The sequence below is a fragment of the Microcaecilia unicolor genome, chromosome 7, assembly GCF_901765095.1.
Source record: "Microcaecilia unicolor chromosome 7, aMicUni1.1, whole genome shotgun sequence".
In the NCBI taxonomy this organism is placed as follows: domain Eukaryota; kingdom Metazoa; phylum Chordata; class Amphibia; order Gymnophiona; family Siphonopidae; genus Microcaecilia; species Microcaecilia unicolor.
Genome location: NC_044037.1, coordinates 273411546 through 273432390, shown reverse-complemented (window position 1 = coordinate 273432390; position 20845 = coordinate 273411546). Strand labels below are relative to the sequence as shown.

Genomic DNA, 20845 nt, shown 5'->3' with positions numbered 1-20845 from the left:
TTCAACATTTCCAGCCACTTAGCAGGTGTCAAGGGAATAACACACACTATGGGAGGAATTCTATATATGGCACCTAAAAAATCCATGCGGAAAACATTTCTGCCTAAGCATATTCTATAAGCAGTGCCTAGATTTAGGCGTGGTATATAGAATATACTTAGTTGATATCGCAGTGCCTGAAACTACACGCATCCATTTATGCAAATGAAAACATGGCATAAATCCTGGCATGTATTTAGGTGTACTGGACCATATTCTATAACACCATGCATAATTTTCAAAATGCCCATGAACTGCCCATTTCCCCCATAACCACATTCCTTTTATGCCTGTGTGCATTAGAAGTTAGGCACACTGCATTACAGAATATGCTTAGTGACTTGTGCGTATAAATTGTAATTATTGCCAATTAGTGCTCATTATTGCTTGTTAAGAGCTATTATCAATGCTGATTAACTTGTTAAGCCAATTATGTTACGCGCATTGTTGTACAATATGCTTGGATTTTGGGGCGGATCTCTAGGCGTGCTATATAGAATTCAGGGGTTTCTGCCTTTTAATGTGTATTAAATGGTGAAAACATATGTTATGTTACCATAGTGCATGTTAGTGTAAGTTACTACAGACTGCATCATAATGAAATGCAAACCACATCATTACTATGCAAATGAAGTAACACAGCATGTGATGAAGCCTGTAAGCTATGTTATTCATGAAAATAACATCAACTATTCAAAGCTGTCATTTTCCTACCTGGGAATATCAGGTTTTCAATGTGTAGCTTGCTTGCTCCCAGATGCCATCTTAAAAGAGCTGAAGGTCAACAAAGAGTGCCTCCTCTACTCCTTTTCCTAAGAAAACACCCCCTAATGATCCCACTTGCCTGTATACTCCAAGATCTCCCAAAGACCCCCACCCATGTAGGCACCCTATCCCCCTCAAAGGGCTTTTATATACCTCTGAATATACCTCTCCCATAGGCCCCCAGATCTACCTCAGTCAATTCATTGTGGTCTAGGGGGTCCAGGACAGCTTGCCTCTAAGTGGGCGTACCAAGAGACTACCGCAAGGGATTGCTAGAGCTAATTTTAATCCTGTATCACTAGAAGAGCAACTGAGGATTTTCCCCTGTGTGGAACAACTAGACCAGGGGGGTAGGGAGTCTTTGAGAGGTTGCTGCACAGGAAGAGGAGATGAGAAGCACTTTTCTATTTGTTGAGCTTCAACTCTAAAACAATGGCTCCCCAGTAGCATGAAATTTCATGTTAACAGCCCAGGTTCCCACAGAGCAGAGTAATACAACTAGCTTAGCAACTTCCCTCCTTAGAGTTATACATAGGAAATCTCGGTCTTTCACGGAATGCTGATAAAAGCATGATAAAAACCCTTGAAATGCAATCATGGTCACTATACACGAGCATCCCTTATACAGTAGTTCTTTTACCAAGCTGCGGGAAAAAAGGCCCTGCACTAGTGGCATGGGCCACATTTCCCCACACACAGATCCTTTTTTTACCGTAGTGGGTAAAAAGCCCTCAGACACAAACCCCTAGAAGCAGCTGTAAATCCAACTTTTGAAAATTGGAATATGTGTATATTTTTAGTCTCAACTTAGCCCCATTCAAGCCACACTCCCTTGTCATATGCACATATTTGTGAATTGCAAGTACAAATACTGTTTTCCCAAAGTCTGGGTTTCTACGTGTACATGAGATGCATGTGCAAATGCTGGTATTTGCACATTAATTGTGAATAGGACTTCTAGATAACCACCTTAATTTGTGTAAATAGACTTAACATATGTTCACCTATTGATTAATACATGCTGTTAATTAATGTACATTAAAAAGTTTTAACGTGCATTATACTGCTATTAAAATGAATATGTTAAGTATTTCCAACTTTGAGGTCGATGTAACAATGCTTATTTCTTTTACTGGGACATTTATTTTGTCTCATGTATAGACTGTTTTGTTTAAAAATTGAATTAGTTTCTTTTTTTATGCTTCTTGGATAAGTTGTATAATTCAAATTATAAATAAATAATTTTAAAAAAATGAATATGTGAAATGAACAAAAAGAAAAGTCTGAAGATGAGGAAAAAAGACAAAATGAATCATGATCTGGAAATGATTGCCCTGTGCGTATTTTGTGAAAACTGGCATGAGAAGATGTCTTTGTGTTCTGGTTTAAGTTTGATTCTTGAAATAATCATTCTTGAAATAATGATCTAGTGGATGCTTGGAATGCCCTCCCGCGGGAGGTGGTGGAAATGAAAACGGTAACAAAATTCAAACACGCGTGGGATAAACATAAAGGAATCCTGTTCGGAAGGAATGGATCCTAAGGAGCTTAGCCGAGATTGGGTGGCAGAGCCGGTGGCGGGAGGCGGGGATAGTGCTGGGCAGACTTATACGGTCTGTGCCAGAGCCGGTGGTGGGAGGCGGGGCTGGTGGTTGGGAGGTGGGGATAGTGCTGGGCAGACTTACACGGTCTGTGCCCTGAAAAGGACAGGTACAAATCAAGGTAAGGTATACACAAAAAGTAGCACATGTGAGTTTATCTTGTTGGGCAGACTGGATGGACCATGCAGGTCTTTTTCTGCCGTCATTTACTATGTTACTATGTTACTATTTTGCTGCATCTCAGCGGCTCAGTAATTCAGAATTCAGGAGCACTCAAGAGAAAATAAAACTCCATTTATAGTGAGATTAGTTAGAGGAGGGGAAATGATAGGATGACCAAACCACATGAGCTTGGTTTTATCTGTGTTCTGTTTATGACAGACCTAGATTGCCCAGTCCTCTATAACGGAGAAACAATTCTGAATTTGAGACAAAATATCTACTAAAGAGTGTTTAAGTGGAATTAATACAGTGATATCATCAGCATAACTGTAATATAGAACTCCTTTGCTTGGTATTTGTTGTTTTTGATGGAACTGCATTAAGATATACAGTATGGACTTTCAAAAGTCATCAGACTCAATCCTTACACATGCTCCGATCACTTTTCAAGCCGGCAGCACCCAAGCTGTATGCGTGTTGTAGTTGCAGAAAAGCTTTTAAAGCTTCACTGTGGATAAATGCATTTCTTCTTCCCAACATGACAGAGAGCTTACACTGTTTTGCTAGACACCATTAAAATCATTGACCAGAGGATATATTACTGCAAAGCCCACTGACCCTTGCCTTTTTCAGGGTACTTCACTATTGCATCTGATAATGTACCTTGCCTGTCTTGTTGACATTCATCTTTTATGTCAGAAAAATGGGTCATAGCTAACCGATAGACTATTAATTGAAAAGCTTCACACATTATTGTAAAGAATAATCATTATCTAGTATGTAGGTCATTAAAGAGCAAGCAGACTATGATGGAACTGAGCCCGCTATACTACATTTTGGAAAATGGTTTGTGCGACGATAGATATTAGAGCAGTGCATTGTTAGTTTATTGCTGTACACTGTAAAATGAGAAAAATATACAAACCAGTTATATAACTTGCTTCTGCTTGAAGTTTATCAGGTTTATATGTAAAGGCATTTTACATGTGCAAAACAGCTCTTAAAAAAACTACCCCATGGATTGCACATGTAAAAATATACTTGCTACCAAGAAGGGACATACTTTTATGCATTCCATGGGCGTATGTAGGGGTAAGGCTTGATGGAGGGTGGGTTGAGTTGTGATTTGCATTCATTGTTTATAAAATTCATGTATACACATGTATTTTGCGAGCAAATATTTAAGTTTGCAGCTTCAACATAAGTTCAATTATTGATGTTTTGGTCTTAGTACTGGGGGGGGGGGGGGGGCACTAGAGAGCTGAGAAGATAAATGGATGCAGAGTAAGCAAGCTCTGGTATCCTTCTTAAAATAACATCATTTTTACAAGTATTGTAACGTTTTTTTTGTAACTTATGGACTTAGTATTTCATGAAGACACAGGTGGCTACTTGGCCCTATGCCCATAGGCAACCTCCATTTATTTACTGAGCTCCAGAATATTAATGCAAAACACAATGATTGGAGAAGTGCAATTTCCTTTACTGTCTGCAAAATACAATCACACATGCCTACCAACATCTAAGCTATGAACATTATGAGATCTGATGTTGTGTCAGTCATGATACTGTGCTATGGCTTCACATAACAGTTCAATAAACAGTATGGGCTGTATATCCTATTAAGGTAATCAAATACTGCAAATACTGGAAAACAGCCAAACTCAATCTCAAAGGGTCTTACAAAGAGTACATGTCAGTAATGCCCTTTTTTTGTATATTACTTTGTTTAACCAATGGGAAATACCCTCAGAAGCCAAGGTCTCTGCCAAGGTCTGACCATCAGGATACTAATTTATAAAATATTTATGTGCCTGTGATCTTGTCTCTTTCATAGGGTGTATTCTTCCCATAGGCCCTGGCTGACCCCTTGCATCCGTTACCTTCGCTCCTGCGCCCGATCTGCTGAACGCCTCTGGAGGAAATCTCGCACCCATTCAGATTTCCTTCACTACAAATTCATGCTATCCTCCTTCCAGTCCTCACTATTCCTTGCCAAACAGGACTATTACACCCAATTGACTAATTCTCTCAGCTCTAACCCTCGTCGTCTCTTCGCCACCCTTAACTCCCTCCTCAAAGTGCCCTCCGCTCCCACCCCCCCGTCACTCTCTCCTCAATCACTGGCTGACTACTTCCGCGACAAGGTGCAAAAGATCAACCTTGAGTTCACTACCAAGCCACCTCCTCCTCTTCACCCTTCAACCCTCTCCCTCAACCAACCAACCCAGACCTCCTTCTCCTCCTTTCCTGATATCTCCGAGGAGGAAACCGCCTGCCTTCTTTCCTCCTCAAAATGCACCACTTGTTCCTCTGATCCCATCCCCACCAACTTACTTAACACCATCTCTCCTACTATCACCCCCTCCATCTGTCATATCCTCAACCTCTCTCTCTCCACTGCAACTGTCCCCGACACCTTCAAGCATGCTGTAGTCACGCCACTCCTCAAAAAACCATCACTAGACCCTACCTGTCCCTCCAACTACCGCCCCATCTCCCTCCTACCCTTCCTCTCCAAGACACTTGAGCGCGCAGTCCACAGCCGCTGCCTTGATTTTCTCTCCTCTCATGCCATCCTTGATCCGCTTCAATCCGGTTTTCGCCCTCTTCACTCGACAGAAACAGCACTTTCTAAAGTCTGTAATGACCTGTTCCTTGCCAAATCCAGAGGCCACTACTCCATCCTCATCCTCCTGGATCTATCCGCCGCTTTTGACACTGTCAATCATGACTTACTTCTTGCCACACTGTCCTCATTTGGGTTCCAGGGCTCTGTCCTCTCCTGGTTCTCCTCCTATCTCTCCCACCGCACCTTCAAAGTTCACTCTCATGGATCTTCCTCCACCCCCATCCCCTTATCTGTTGGTGTTCCCCAGGGATCGGTCCTTGGACCCCTTCTCTTCTCAATCTACACCTCTTCCCTGGGCTCCCTGATCTCATCTCATGGTTTCCAGTATCATCTCTATGCTGATGACACCCAACTGTATCTCTCCACACCAGACATCACCGCGGAGACCCAGGCAAAGGTATCGGCCTGCTTATCCGACATTGCTGCCTGGATGTCCAACTGCCACCTGAAACTGAACATGTCCAAGACCGAGCTTATCGTCTTTCCACCAAAACCCACTTCTCCTCTTCCTCCACTTTCTATCTCAGTTGATAACACCCTCATCCTCCCCGTCTCATCTGCCCGCAACCTCGGAGTCATCTTTGACTCCTCTCTCTCCTTCTCTGCGCATATCCAGCAGATAGCCAAGACCTGTCGCTTCTTCCTCTTTAACATCAGCAAAATTCACCCTTTCCTCTCTGAACACACCACCCGAACTCTCGTCCACGCTCTCATTACCTCTCGCCTGGACTACTGCAACTTACTCCTCACCGGCCTCCCACTTAGCCATCTATCCCCCCTTCAGTCTGTTCAGAACTCTGCTGCACGTCTCATATTCCGCCAGAACCGATATACTCATATCACCCCTCTCCTCAGGTCACTTCACTGGCTTCCGATCGGATACCGCATTCAATTCAAGCTTCTCCTTCTTACCTACAAATGCACTCAGTCTGCTGCCCCTCACTACCTCTCTACCCTCATTTCCCCTTACGTTCCCGCCCGTAACCTCCGTTCACAGGATAAATCCCTCCTCTCAGTACCCTTCTCCACCACCGCCAACTCCAGGCTCCGCTCATTCCGCCTCGCCTCACCCTATGCTTGGAACAACCTTCCTGAACCCTTACGCCAAGCCCCCTCCCTGCCCGTCTTCAAGTCTTTGCTTAAAGCCCACCTCTTCAATGCTGCGTTCGGCACCTAACCCTTACCGTTCAGTGAATCCAGACTGCCCCAATTTGACTGCCCCTATCGGACCGACCGTTCACTTGTCTATTAGATTGTAAGCTCTTTGAGCAGGGACTGTCTCTCTTTGTTAAATTGTACAGCGCTGCGTAACCCTAGTAGCGCTCTAGAAATGTTAAGTAGTAGTAGTAGTAGGCAACCAATCTTGCAAAACATTACTGAAAAAAACTTTCCAAGCCACAGCAAAACTTAAGTGAATAAACTTAGCTTTCAAATGACTGACTTAACACCCCGCACTCCAATTGGTTACTTTCAATTATATTAAACGGGACCCAGATCGTTTCACCCACTTAGGGGCTTCATCAGGAGCCACTGAACTACTACATGAATGTAGTAGTTTCAGGGGTATAGATAGAAGGGCAATTTCCTTTACTGTCTACAAAATACAATCACACATGCCTACCAACATCTAAGCTATGAACATTATGAGATCTGATGTGTCAGTCATGATACCGTACTATGACTTCACATCCAATATTGCTTGGACCAGGCTTACCTTCTGTGCCACCATTCTTAGCTCAGACCAAACTCAAAGTATTGTTTCAGCATACAGTAGCTCTGGGCAGGGCATAATACATTTTTTGATGGGCTAACAAGTGGCTACACGTTATTTTAACATAGTAACATGTTGAATATTTTAAGTAAAAGAGTGAACAAGAAAGTTTGTTTATTAGCTGCATGTGCTGTTGCTATATTTCAAAAGTATTAGTTAGGGTGCACATTAGGGAATTTTTTTCTGGGAGAAGGCACGATGTGGGCATGGCATAGGCATGATAACATAATCCCATTAGTGCATACTAGGTAACAAATGCTAATGTAATAACAGATGAGTTAATGCTTGTCACGTTTACCAAAAGCAGGAACTAGGATCGTGAGCCCAAGGAGTGGCAGTGGCAGGCAAAACCACCCCATACAGGGATAAGGCAGAACTCTGACAGGGCCAGCTAGACTTCACTTGACCACCGTTCCTCAGGAGTTGAGCCCCTGGGTGCAGTTGGCCGGCAGGACTTACTGGACAGGGCAGGAACTGGAAACCAGCAGGATACACACAGGGACTAGAGCACACAGGGAGGCTAGGCAGAATATTAGACTAGGACTCTCAGACAGAAAAGGGACAGAACTGAAAGCTGCTAGGCAGCCACTGAAACAGGGAAAACACTGATAGATAAGAGACAGAACTGAAAGCTGTCAGGCAGCCACTGAACAAGAAACACAGACAACCTAGAACTAGACAAAGACATACAAACAAGAAACAAGACTGGGAAACAAGCAATAAAGTACAAGAAGCTACACAAAGACTAAACTAGAATCAGGCAAGAATACAGACTTAGGCGATGCAAAGGCAAACACAGAAGTTTCCAAATGGCTAATAAGCCCAGCAGCAGCTGAGACTCACTGCAGCAATCACAAGGCAACTACGGGTGCTGTGCAGGCACAAACAAGAAAGACAAGTCTGGCAGCCTGGAAGATCCGGACCGGACTGAGCTGAAGCCTGGAACGGGTAGGGACAGCAAGACAGTCTATGGCAGCCACCAGTTCTGGCCACCAGAGGGCGAGGGAAACATAAACCAAGACACAGACAGAAAGCATACTGAAGCACAGAGAGGCTTAACTCACACAGGTGCAGTGTAGTGGAGAAATCAGAGCCATGCTGGAAGCAGCCAGCACACAGAGACAGAGCTAACGTAGAAAGACCAGACAGAAGCCAGCTTAGAAGCTGACTGCCAGAAATAAGGTAAGCCTGAGAGGGGTCACGACCACAGACAGACGTAACAATGCTGGATCATTTACCCCTGGATTCTATGTAGCATGCCTAGAGATCAGTGCTGAAATCCAAGCATATTCTATAACAACGTGCATAAATTAATTGGCTTAACAAGCCAATCAGTGTTGATAACAACTCTTAACAAGCAATAATGAGCACTAATTGTCAATAATTACAATTTACACTCACAAGTTGCTAAGCATATTCTGTAACACAGTACACCTAACTTTTAATGAGTACAGACAAAAAGGGGTGTGGTTATAGGCTGGGTAATGGGCATTTTGTGGGCATTCTGAAATTTACTTGTGTATAGAATATGGCCTAGTGTGCCTAAATCTATGCGCCGGGTTTTACACCACGTTTGTACTGGTATAAATGGAAGCTCGTAGTTTTAGTCACTGACATATCAGCTAAACATATTCTATATGCTGCCCTATATCTAGGTGTCGCTTATAGAATGTGTTTAGTAAGTGCTGATTTCCGCACCAATGTTTTAGGCACCATATACAGAATCTTCCCCTTAGTGCCTCCTACGTAGGAGGTGCTAACTGTTCCCATGTTAAATCCTAGCAGTTATCACACGCTAATGACCACATTAGTAAACAAACTGCATAAAACATTCCCTCAAAAAGAATAGGGTTAGATTAGCAGTTAACATGCACTAAAATCCATGTTAACTGCAAATCCTATCGCCCATTAGTAAACATACCCCTTAATTTGACAAAGAAATCTATTTTTCCCTTTCTCACAGAACACCCTCAGGGCACACACCCTCCTCTCTCATTTTTCTGGTCCCAACTGTCTAACGGTAGCTCTGATGCAGGATAAAAACTGTCAGTTCAAGGTTTTCTCTCTAAGACCATATGACCTATCCAGACTGCCCATCCATGCTTTCTAAGAACATAAGAGTAGCCACATACTGGGTCAGCCCAATGATCAACCTAGCCCAGTATTCAGTTTTCCAAACAGTGGCCAAGCCAGGTCACAAGTACCCAGTGTAATTTTTCTAGCAAAAAAGGTGCCGGTACTCAAATGCCAGGCCACCCTTCAGGGGTGGGGTGATCACTGAGGGACTCACCCCACAATAGCCAGGCCCCCTGCAACCAGTCACAGAATCTATGACAAGGCAGAATTGGTGTGTTGAGCCTGAGCTCTTTCATTAAAACTTGTGGTCCATAGGTCAATTTTAGCAGGCACTGGAAAAGGTGCCGGTACTCAGTACCCCCGAGTACCCCCTCTAAAAAAGCCCTGCAAGTACCTGTCCGAAACCCAAATCGCGGCAACACTCCATTTTACAAATACCAGGGCAAACAGTTGCTTCCCGTGTCTGCCTAAATAGCAGACTATGGACTTTTTCTCCAGGAATTTGTCCAAACCTTTTTTTAAACGTAGATACGCTAACTGCTGTTACCACATCTTCCAGCAAAGAGTTCCAGTGCTTAACTATTAGTTAAGTGAAAAAATATTTTCTCCTATTTGTTTTAAAGTATTTCCATGCAACTTCCTCGTGTCCCCTAGTCTTTGTACTTTTGGAATGAGTAAAATATTGATTTGCTTCTACTTGTTCTACACCACTCTGGATTTTGTAGACCTCGATCATATCTCCCCTCATCCATCTCTTTTCCAAGCTGAACAGCCCTAACCTCTTTAGCTTTTCCTCATACGTGAGGAGTTCCATCCCCTTTATCATTTTAGTCACTCTTCTTCGAACCTTTTCCAATTCTGCTATATCTTTTTTGAGATGCATGACCAGAACTGAACGCAATACTCAAGGTGTGGATGCACCATGTAGCGATACAAAGGCATTATAGTGTTTTCAGTCTTATTCGCCATCCCTTTCCTAATAATTCCTAGCATCCTATTTGCTTTTTTGGCCGCTGTCGCACACTGATAAGAAGATTTCAGCGTATTATCTACAATGACTCCCAGATCTTTTTCTTGAGTGCTGATCCCCAAGGTGGAGCCTAGTATCAGGTAACTATGATTCAGATTATTATTTCTAACGTGCATCACCTTGCATTTGTCCACATTTAATTTCATCTGCCATATGGACGCCCAGTTAATTTCCTAAGGTCTTCCTGCAATATTTCACAGTCCACACATGTTTTAACAACCTTGAATAGTTTTGTATCACCTGCAATTTTAATCACCTCACTCGTCGTTCCAATTTCCAAATCATTTATAAATATGTTAAATAGTACCGGTCCCAGTACAAATCCCAATGGCACTCCACTGTTCACCCTTCTCCATTGAGATAAATTACCATTTAACCCTACTCTCTGTTTTCTGTCCAATAACCAATTCCTAATTCACACCAGAACCTTACCTCCTATCCCATGATTCTTTAATTTTCTCAGGAGTCTCTCATGAGGAATTTTAACAAAATCTTTCTGAAAATCTAGATACACTACATCAACCGGCTCACCTTTATCCACATGTTTATTCATGCCTTCAAAGAAATGAAGCAAATTGTTGAGGCAAGACTTCCCTCGGCTGAACCCATGCTGACTCTGTCCTATTAAACAATGTTTGTCTATGTGTTCTGTAATTTTATTCTTTATAATAGTTTCCACTATTTTGCCTAGCTCCAACATCAGGTTTACCAGTCTATAATTTCCTGGATCACCCCTACTATTCCTTCCTGTCCCTTAGAGATCATATGCACTTGTCTCAAGCTTTCTTGAATTCAGTCACTGTCTTCTCTCCACCACTTCTTTCAGGAAGCTGTTACATGAATCCACCATGTTTTCCATGAAGAAGTATTTATTCAGATTATTCCTGACTGTCCCCTTTCGGCTTCATCCAAAGCTTCCTTTCAATACAGAGACTCGCCTCTTGTTTGTTTAAGCTACATAGGTATTTGAATGTCTCTATCATATCTCCCCACTCCTGCCTTTCTTCCAAAGTATATATATTGAGATTTTTAAGTCTGTCAATATCTACACGTGCTAAAAAAACAAAGGCATCCACATAGCGGTTCATCCTGTCTTTTTGGACTAATTGCATTGCGACCGACTGCTAGAGATCTGAGAGTGAACTGTTCATGCATTTGGTGTCTCTGTCCACCCTGCCCTGTACATTTACAACTTCCACTGTGCAGCATTATGTCTGAGCTGACTCTGGGACAATGCAACCTTCTCCCTGCAAACCTCCTGTGCACACCTCTCTCCTGTTGCCCCTCCCAATAATCCCTTCCCACTCTCAACCCCCCATCTATGAGGCCACTCTGGCCCAATCTGTGACTGTCTGCCTGTGCTTTGTTGTCTGCGAACCAAACGACCGAAGTTCACAGGGGCATGTCGGCACCGTAGCGAAGGCGGGACTGGGGCGTGATTAAGAGATGGCCGTCCTCGGCCGATAATGGAAAAAAGAAGGGTGCCCTAACGAGCACTTGGCCGACTTTACTTGGTCCATTTTCTTGCGACCAAGCCATGAAAAGGTGCCCGAACTGACCAGATGACCACTGGACGGTAATGGGGATGACCTCCCCTTACTCCCTCAGTGGTCACCAACCCCCCTCCCACCCTAAAAAAAAACTTAAAATTGTTTTTGCCAGCCTCTATTCCAGCCTCAAATATCATACCCAGCTCCATCACAGCAGTATGCAGGTCCCTGGAGCAGTTTTAGTGGGTGCAGTACACTTCAGCCAGGCGGACCCAGGCCCATCCCCCCCCTACCTGTTACACTTGTGGTGGTAAATGTGAGTTCTCCAAAACCCACCCGAAACCAACTGTACCCACATGTAGGTGCCCCCTTCACCCGAAAGGGCTATGGTAGTGGTGTACAGTTGTGGGGAGTGGGTTTTGGTTTTTTTTGGGGGGGGCTCAGCACCCAAGGTAAGGAAGCTATCACCTGGGAGCAATTTGTGAAGTCCACCGCAGTGCTCCCTAGGGTGCCCGGTTGGTGTCCTGGCATGTCAGGAGGACAAGCGCACTACAAATTCTGGCTTGGATTTGGTTGTTTTTCAGATGGGCGTCTTCGGTTCCCATTATGGCTGAAAACCAGGGACGACCATCTCTAAGGTCAACCATCTCATCATTTAGGTCAACCATCTCTAAGGTCAACCTAAATGTTGAGATTTGGGCGTTCCTGACTGTATTATCGAAACGAAAGATGGCTGCCCATCTTGTTTCAATAATACAGGTTTCCCCGCCCCTTCGCAGGGCGGTCCTGCGAGGACACCCTCATGAAAACTTGGGCGCCCCGTCCAATTATGCCCCTCTAGGGGAACTGGTGGGGGAATATTAGGGGAGCATTGGGGACTATAAGTAGTGCTGGTGGATGGATACTAAGGGTGTAGGTGGTGGGAGACTGGAGACACTAAATCATAACTCTTTATTCCTGATTGTTCAAGCTAATCTATCATGATTGAAGTTTAATATTCCTGATGGTTTAAGTTAATCTATTACGATTGAAGTTTAATCCATACCTTTTATTACTTATTATGAAAATGACCTTTCTTTATCTGACTACCTAACCTACTCTGTTACCTCCATTCTATTATGTATTTCTCTTTTCCGTATTGGTGATCACCAGTACGGAACAATGTAAGCCACATTGAGCCTGCAAATAGGTGGGAAAATGTGGGATACAAATGCTACAAATAAATAAATAAATAAATATAACAGCACACTTTGATCAAGCAGTAACTTGAACAGCATTGGCCTAACAGCTAGGGAAGCAACATAGAAAGAAAAGAAATTAGAAAGCAAACAATGGCCTAGCTAAGTAAATATATTTTATCGAACCATTGTGGAAGCATTCTAGGGAACATTTTATTGAGTAATTAAATTATAATCTTCTTCAGGTTATTCATTGAAAGGAAATGAGTTGGTATTCATACTTATTATTATCCTGTTTTTATAACTCTGCTAATTAAATTCATTACTTGCATAATCTGAATATTAAAAGTCATTGTTTCATAACTTCTGATTAGTGTTAAATAAAGGAATTATATTCCAACCAATTCCTAGGTACAGTTGCAATTATTGTGATTTTTCTAAAGCTTCAAGATATATAAACATAACATTGAAGGGGTTTTCTAGTAAAGCACTCTTGGCATAACAATTTTAAGATTTTTACAATATTCATACTGGTTCCCGGATAAGTAATTGGATAGAGTTAGTACAGCCGTTTTGCTGTGCTAACTTTGGGGTCCTTTCAATAGCGCATTTTAGCGTGGGACCGTCCTGCATGCTAAGCCCATTTTTATGGTGGCGGTAAAATAGACATATTTCTATTTTTTATTTGCAGGTCATGTGCTAATATCAATAGCATGCAAATAATTAACGCAGGAGCACTAACTGCCTTCTTAACATTTAGCATGCACTAATTCTGTTAGCGCGTGCTAAGCTTCTATTGTAACGATACTTCTTTTATAAGTATTTGTCCAACCTCTAACAATACTTTTGTTTTACAGGTAACTCAATCAACTTAAAGTAACTTCTTTTTAGCTCTTCAGTTGACATCGCATGAACCAATAAGTTCACATACACTTTTCTTTAAAAATATGATTCTTTTCTGAATTTTTAATATTTATGTATGTTTACAGGTTTGAAGAATATATCAACCCCCGCTATGACAGGTAAGTATTTGCTTGGATTTATGCTCAGACTTTTAGTAAAAGGTTTTGAAAACTATTGCACACTAGGAATTATGTCTGCTCAAGCACTTAGGGTCCTTTTGCCAATCTGTAAGGAAAAGAGCCCTGCGCTAACAGCAGGGACACTTTTTCTCACTTGCCAAGGCCCTTTTTACCACAACAAGTAAAAAAGCCCCCAACACACATGGCTATGCGGTAAGAGAACTCTTATCGCATGGCCATGCAGCAGGGAGCTCTTACCGCTACCAACTGAGGTGGCGATAAGGGCTCCCGCAAACCCAGTAGTAACCGATTACTGCCGGGTTATAACCATGTAAGCCATTTCTTAGGGTTTTTTTTTCCCCCTAGAAATGGCGCATGCTTGGGGCGTGACTACCTCCGGCGGCCGTACTGGGCTGGCGCTAGTCCTGGAAGAGCGAGCAGTAAGCCCACGTTGGGCTTACTGCCGCTCTGTAAAAAGGCCACACAACTCTGCTCTCCAGTGAATACCTTGATTGTAAAGGATGCCTTTCCATAGGATCCAGGTCCTAATATTTAATCACTGCAGCCTCAGATGTTCAGCACCTACTACATTATCTTAAATCCAAACAAAGAAGACTTAATTCTCTTTGTTATGTGTAATGAGAATCTATTTCTCATTTGCCAGAGGATATAGTAACAGCAGTTAGGGTATCTGGGTTCAAAAAAGGTTTGGACAAGTTCCTGGAGGAAAAGTCCATAGTCTGTTATTGAGACAGACATGGGGAAGCTACTGCTTGCTCTAGGCTGGTATCATGAAATGTTGCTACTATTTGGGATTCTGAAATCTTTTTACTCTTTGGAGTTCTGGAATGTTGCTACTCTTAGGGTTTCTGCCAGGTACTTGTGACCTGGATTGGCCACTGCTGGAAACAGGATACTGGGCTAAATGGACCGTTGGTCTGATCCAGTATGGCTACTCATTAACTAATTAATTTATTTATTTATTTTACTGTGTACTTACAGCTACCCCAAAATCAAAGAAAGGCACGGGGATTCCCAAACTAAATTCCCACTTTAATGTCCCCTCCTTTTGCTGCCAACTCATTCACTCTCAGACTATTTTCCACTTTGAGTCTTGGACCTTTGTCGGACTCAGCCACATACCATCATGGAGTGACTCAGACACATGCAGAATCAACTTTCCAACAATCTAATAAGCCTATGTATAAAACTTCAGTGGATTCTTTTTCAGCATTATTAGACATTCACTCACACTATATCAAAAGGTTTTTTTTCCCTTTTTTTCCCCTCTTTGGATAGATGAGGAGGAATCTGACAAGCAGGTGCACATCAGAAAAGTATTCTCCACTTTGATTACTCAGCGCTAATAAGTGTGAGATGCAGCCATGTTCTTTATTTAAACAACTTAACATCCACTTGTCAAACATACAAAGCATTTAGTTTGGTCCTGAAGTAAAATGCATGTATCTAGACAATCTTTTAAGCTATAACATGTTCCTTTCAGTTTCCATCAAAGGGCTTGTTTTCAAGAAACACTCTCTTACTTGCACACATTTTAAGTGATCCTCCATTAGTGAAATAATCCAACAGACAATCAAAGCAACTGCTGGCCATCTTATAAACCACTTAACTCAAGCAAACACTTCCCTCAGAGCTTTCACACAAGAGATATAGCTCAAGCAGCAACATATTCCTCCTCAATGATCAACGAGCAGCGCAAAAAACATTGGCGCACTGTCCGCCGCAAACCCTATGCCAGATCGCAGCTGGTGTTAGGGTTTGCAGACCATTGGGGGGGGAATAATGAGCTCTGTCCAGCATGCATCTGCATGCTAATAGGCCCCCCCATTCCCCCGACCCCCCTCCAACACAAGTTCAGGGGGGATGGCGATCCGGTGGGCCTCTATCCCCCCTTGCCTCCCCCCAAAGGCAGCCCAGGTGGCCCAGTGGGCCACAAATCAAGCCCCTCCAATCTGGTGGTCTAGCGGTCCTCTTCCCCTCCCCCGTACCTTTGTTGGAGGTGGGAGGTACACTCCCTCCTCTTCCAACAGCGCTGCCTTGAAAATGTTAGTGCCCAGCCCTGTCCAGTGCATCCTGGGCCTCACACCTGTGCTGTTCCTATGTGCTGTGACCCGGATTATCACATTAATTCAATCATCCGGATCCTGGCACACAGGAGCAGGAGAAGACAGATCAAGGAAGGTAAGGGGGCGGGAGCGGCAGTCCAAATACGCGTGTGTGTGTGTGTGTGCATGTGGGTGGTCCAGATGGGGGGGGGGGCAGTCTTACACCGGGCCAGCTTTCTATTTCCCTTTTTTTTGCTATGATGGCATCTATTTAAGGTATGAGTTATGGAGGTTGTTATAATTTGCTGTAATGTTCACTTCAGAAGGCAAGAACAGAATGATTTAAATATGTTATATTGTCTTGTAGAATCTCCTGATGACACTTTTAGCGAAACATGAGCCTATGTAGAGATTCTAAGACAAGATCTTGAGACGATGATTTTAAATTTTGGATAAAAAAATTTTCACAGAAGCTAAGAGAGATTTTGGTGGAGAATACTCTGAGTACCTGTACAATAAAGACACCTGCATGATGGAATTTGTTTATTGGATCTACAGCATTACAGACTGGATTATTCGATGGACCAGTAGTTTTGTATGATTCATTCTACCCTTTTAAGTACAGTTATCAAGGACTCAAAAGCATGTAAATTGCATGTGAAAAGCATTTGGGATTGGTTAAAACATCATTAATAAGCTAAGTATATGTATTTTTTGAATTACAGATTTATTTGTATTCAAACTATTAGACATTGTAAAAAGTTAAAAAAAACCATCCAAATCAGTATTTTCAAAATCTATTTTTAGATGTTTTTCTCTGAAGTCCTTCAGAAGTGCGTCCAAATCTCAAGGGGGAGTGCCAGGGGCGTGTTCAGGGCGGAACTTAACACATTTTTCAGCCTTAATGGAGCAAAACAAAACCGTCCAGGACTAAAACTTAGACATTTTGAGCTAGATCTGTTTTTATTACAAATAAGGCACACAAAGGTGCCCTAAATAACCAGATGACCACTGGAGGGAATCAGGAATGACCTCCCCTTATTCCCTCAGTGGTCACTAACCCCCTCCTAACCCACCAAAAACGTGATGAAAAACATTACTTACCAACCTCTATGCCAGCCTCAGAAGTTATACTCAGGTCCATTAGAACAGCATGTAGGTCCCTGGAATAGTCTAGTAGTGGTACAGTGCATTGCAGACAGGTGGAACCAGGCTCCTACCTCTCCCTACCTGTTACACTTGTGGAGGGAACTGTGAGCCCTCCAAAACTCACTAGAAACCCACTGTACCCACATATAGGTGCCCCCTTCACCTGTAATGGCTAAGGTGGTGGTGCACAGTTGGGGGTAGTGGGTTTTGGGTGGTTCAGCACAGAAGGTAAGGGAGCAATGGTGAGATGTGTACCTGAGAACAGTTTATGAAGTCCACTGCAGTGTCCCCTAGGGTGCCCTATTGCTATCCTGGGATGTCAGGGAGACCAGTCTACTAAAAATGCTGGCTCCTCCTACATCCCAATGGCTTGATTTTGTGTGTTTTGCACTTGAATATTTTTTTTTTTTTCCGAAAATGGACCAAGAAACAAAACGTCCAAATCACAAAATGTTGTTCGGAACAGTATTTTCTAAAACAAAAGATAGAAGTTTTTCTTTTTTGAAAATTACCTTCTTTCCTATTCGGATTTTGGATGTTTTTTTTACAAAACGTCAAAGTTGGACTTAGACATCATATCGAAAATACCCCTCTTGGTGAAATATGATCATATAGAGGATTGGATTTCTGTGGAGAATATTGTTGATTGGAATGTTTATATATTTTGTCCTGGCACGCTAATGCACCTCTTGCTTGAAGAAGATTGGTATGCTAAAAAACTGTGATGGACTCTTCAATTGAACTAAGCTAAGTCTTTATCTTTTTCCTTGTCGTTTGAAAAAATAACATTTTGTCAAGTAGGGTTTTATGGTGCAATGATTGAATTTAGTGATTGCCAGGTGATTTTATGGTCACAAGGGATCACGGACACTTTATTCTGAGCACCATTCTCACTCTATAGAATAATAATGTCTTTTTCTTGGGTTTTTTTTTTGTTTTTGATAACTGAGGTGGTTTTGTATATTTTTGATTATGTACATTTTGAACAACATTTTTATTATTATACTCTCTGTTTTTTCTTATTGTAAGAATGTTTTTAGCAAGTTTCCATTTGAGTTTTAATTCAGTATTTATGACATGATCCAAAATTATTATATCTTTCATAAGTGAAGTAGATTTGAGTATAAAGACAACAGCTGGAATGAAATGAGATACCAGATATACAGCAGGCCCAAGAATCAACATTACTTATGCCAGAGCTAGGCAACACTGTTATCTGAGAGCTACAAATAGGTCTATTTTTCAAGATTATCAAAATATGTAAAATAATCAAGCTCTTAGACCAAGTGGATGCAAATGTAGCAGTTTTCGTAAATAAAGAGACCTGGTTATAAATTTAAAAGAGTTGTGTTGGCCAAAGCCATTGAGGCGATATTGAAATCACTTTTTACCACTTCCATACATAACGTTCATACTTACCAGTTGTTGTCCTTGTGCTCCCCACGCTGCATACTGCAAAATGGAATCTTCTACTTCTGGAGGATTTAGCTCCCAAACTTCCCTTAAAAAATGCATTTATTTTACTTCAAAAGGCATACAATATAAATTGAAATCAACTTCAATTACTTAAATATCTACAGTAGATTGAACACACAAAATTACTTACCTTGTATCTATGTTGTAAATTACATATGACGCTGTATAAGAAAAATGGTAAACCTGCAATGACAAACCAGGATTACTGTTAGAAGTTGAAATACAAATGATGTAAACATTTCACAAATGCTAACATAGGGGGTTGTTCGCTAAAGCTTAGCTCGAGTTATCTGCAGCAGGGCCCATTTTATCCATTTGGGCCCTGCTGCAGATAACTCGAGCTAAGCTTTAGCAAACAACCTCCATAGTTTTTTGAGCATCCCCAGTCTTCTGCATATTTTTCCTTCAGGACACAGTACAAAAATATATTTTTTTTAGCCCTCGTAAACAATCTTCATTGAGAATTGGACAAAGATAATGGCCCACTACTAATACTATTAAACTTAATAGAAGCCTCTGATGCTATTGACCACAAGATATTACTAAGCTGTCTCTCTGAAATGAGTCTTAATGAATAACATCTAAAATCAATTCTTAACAAGTGATCACTGAGAGCAAGTCTAAGAAACTTCTATGGCAAATGAACTGTGATGTCCCTAAAGGATCTATTCTATCTCCAATTCTTTGTTAATATTTTACTTCCAATCACAAAGAAAATTACTACAAAATTCTGACAGTGCCTGCTCTGTGTAGATGGACTTAATCATAAGGGGTTGGACGGTTTCCTAAAGGACAAGTCCATAAACCGCTACTAAACGGACTTGGAAAAATCCAAAATCCCAGGAATAACATGTATAGAATGTTTGTACTTTTGGGAAGCTTGCCAGGTGCCCTTGGCCTGGATTGGCCGCTGTCGTGGACAAGATGCTGGGCTCGATGGACCCTTGGTCTTTTCCCAGTATGGCATTACTTATGTACTTATGTGCAGTTTCATATTCCTCTTTGCAAGGACTTCCAAAGCTGTGAGTTATGACCCCACATCGAATCACAAAACCCACAACCTGGGCAGGATGTACATGCAAATGTCATTGGTGCGTGCTTCCGGAGGTTGCATGCTTTCTATGGCTACCATACTGGGGTCATAGTCACTGAAAGCTGGACATGTGGTGTTCTATGTCTGCAAAATACCTAACTCTGTTGTACAGTTTAAGAATTATAAGGCTATTTCTATTGCTTGGCCCCTAATGTTAGGCACCAATCCCCTCAAGTAATAAATGTGTTTTCCCAGAAGGTACCACCCCCCACCCCGCACTAACTCTTCACTTCTGTAATCAAAATCAGAGGAGGAAGGGGTAGAATTCTTCTCCAGGTGCTCCTGTGTTTCAAAATAGTGGCACCTGGACCCTAGTGGTACATCAGTGAATAAGGGAAGATTTCTACTATCCCTTTAAGGGAGTCAAAGGCTAGTATTCTATAAAGGAAAATAGGCACCTACCGGGTGCCCATTGATTGCACAGGCACTATTCATTTACTTTAGGCCTGCTATTAGCCATCAGAATGCTAAATGGATAATCTGTAGTTCCGCCTTCATCCCTACCCTAACCCGGCCCAGACTTATTCAGACAATATCTGTCCATTAAGGGGTCCTTTTACAAAGCTACAATAGAAAGTGTCCTTGGCACATCCTTTCGTGGGTTTTTCCCATGTGCTAAGAACCACAGCGTGGCCAATTCTCTATTTTTGGGATTAACGGTCATGCACTAATGTCACCATTAGCACACGGCTATTAAAAACAATTACTACATGAGCATTTACTGCCGCCCACTTTGAAGGTGGTAAAGGCTCACGTGGTAGTCTTGCGTGCGGTAACGTTGACATGCTGATTAGCACAGACACGCCCACTCTCCACGCAAGACATACCCCCTGAACCCCAAAATAAAAAATATATATATATTTTGTAATTTTATAGATTTTTATATTACATTCATATAACAAACATAAATGCTTGGCAACATCAGCAATAAATATAAACAATAGAAAATAAAGTTTAGCCTATTAGGAAATTACCCAACAACTTTGTCCACAAATATTAGATCTAGATACAAGGAAATACAAAGTAAATACATCATAATCAAATGGAGCAGTGGAAAGCAACACACACTTGCAGCCAATTTAAACAGCATATTATTAGCAGGTGGGGCATTCAAGGAGACATCTCTTTCACCTTCCTTAGAATTAATAAATTCCTGCAATTTCTTTGGGTCAAAGAAAACATAGTTAATCAAATTTAGAGACACTAAACATCTGCAAGCAAATTTTAATACGAATAATCCACCTAAGTTGAGAACTCTTGGTTTTAAAGCCAAAAATTCTCGCCTTCTTTTTTGC

At 41.9% G+C, this 20845-nt stretch overlaps 1 protein-coding gene across 1 annotated transcript in view; it reads right to left on the bottom strand.

The window, feature by feature from the left end:
* DPP10 (dipeptidyl peptidase like 10) overlaps positions 1-20845 on the bottom strand; it is a 744229-nt gene that overhangs the window by 194218 nt on the left and 529166 nt on the right. The window contains 2 exon segments of the mRNA XM_030210103.1: positions 18401-18482; positions 18588-18640. Of these exon segments, the coding sequence (XP_030065963.1) occupies positions 18401-18482; positions 18588-18640 (135 nt within the window).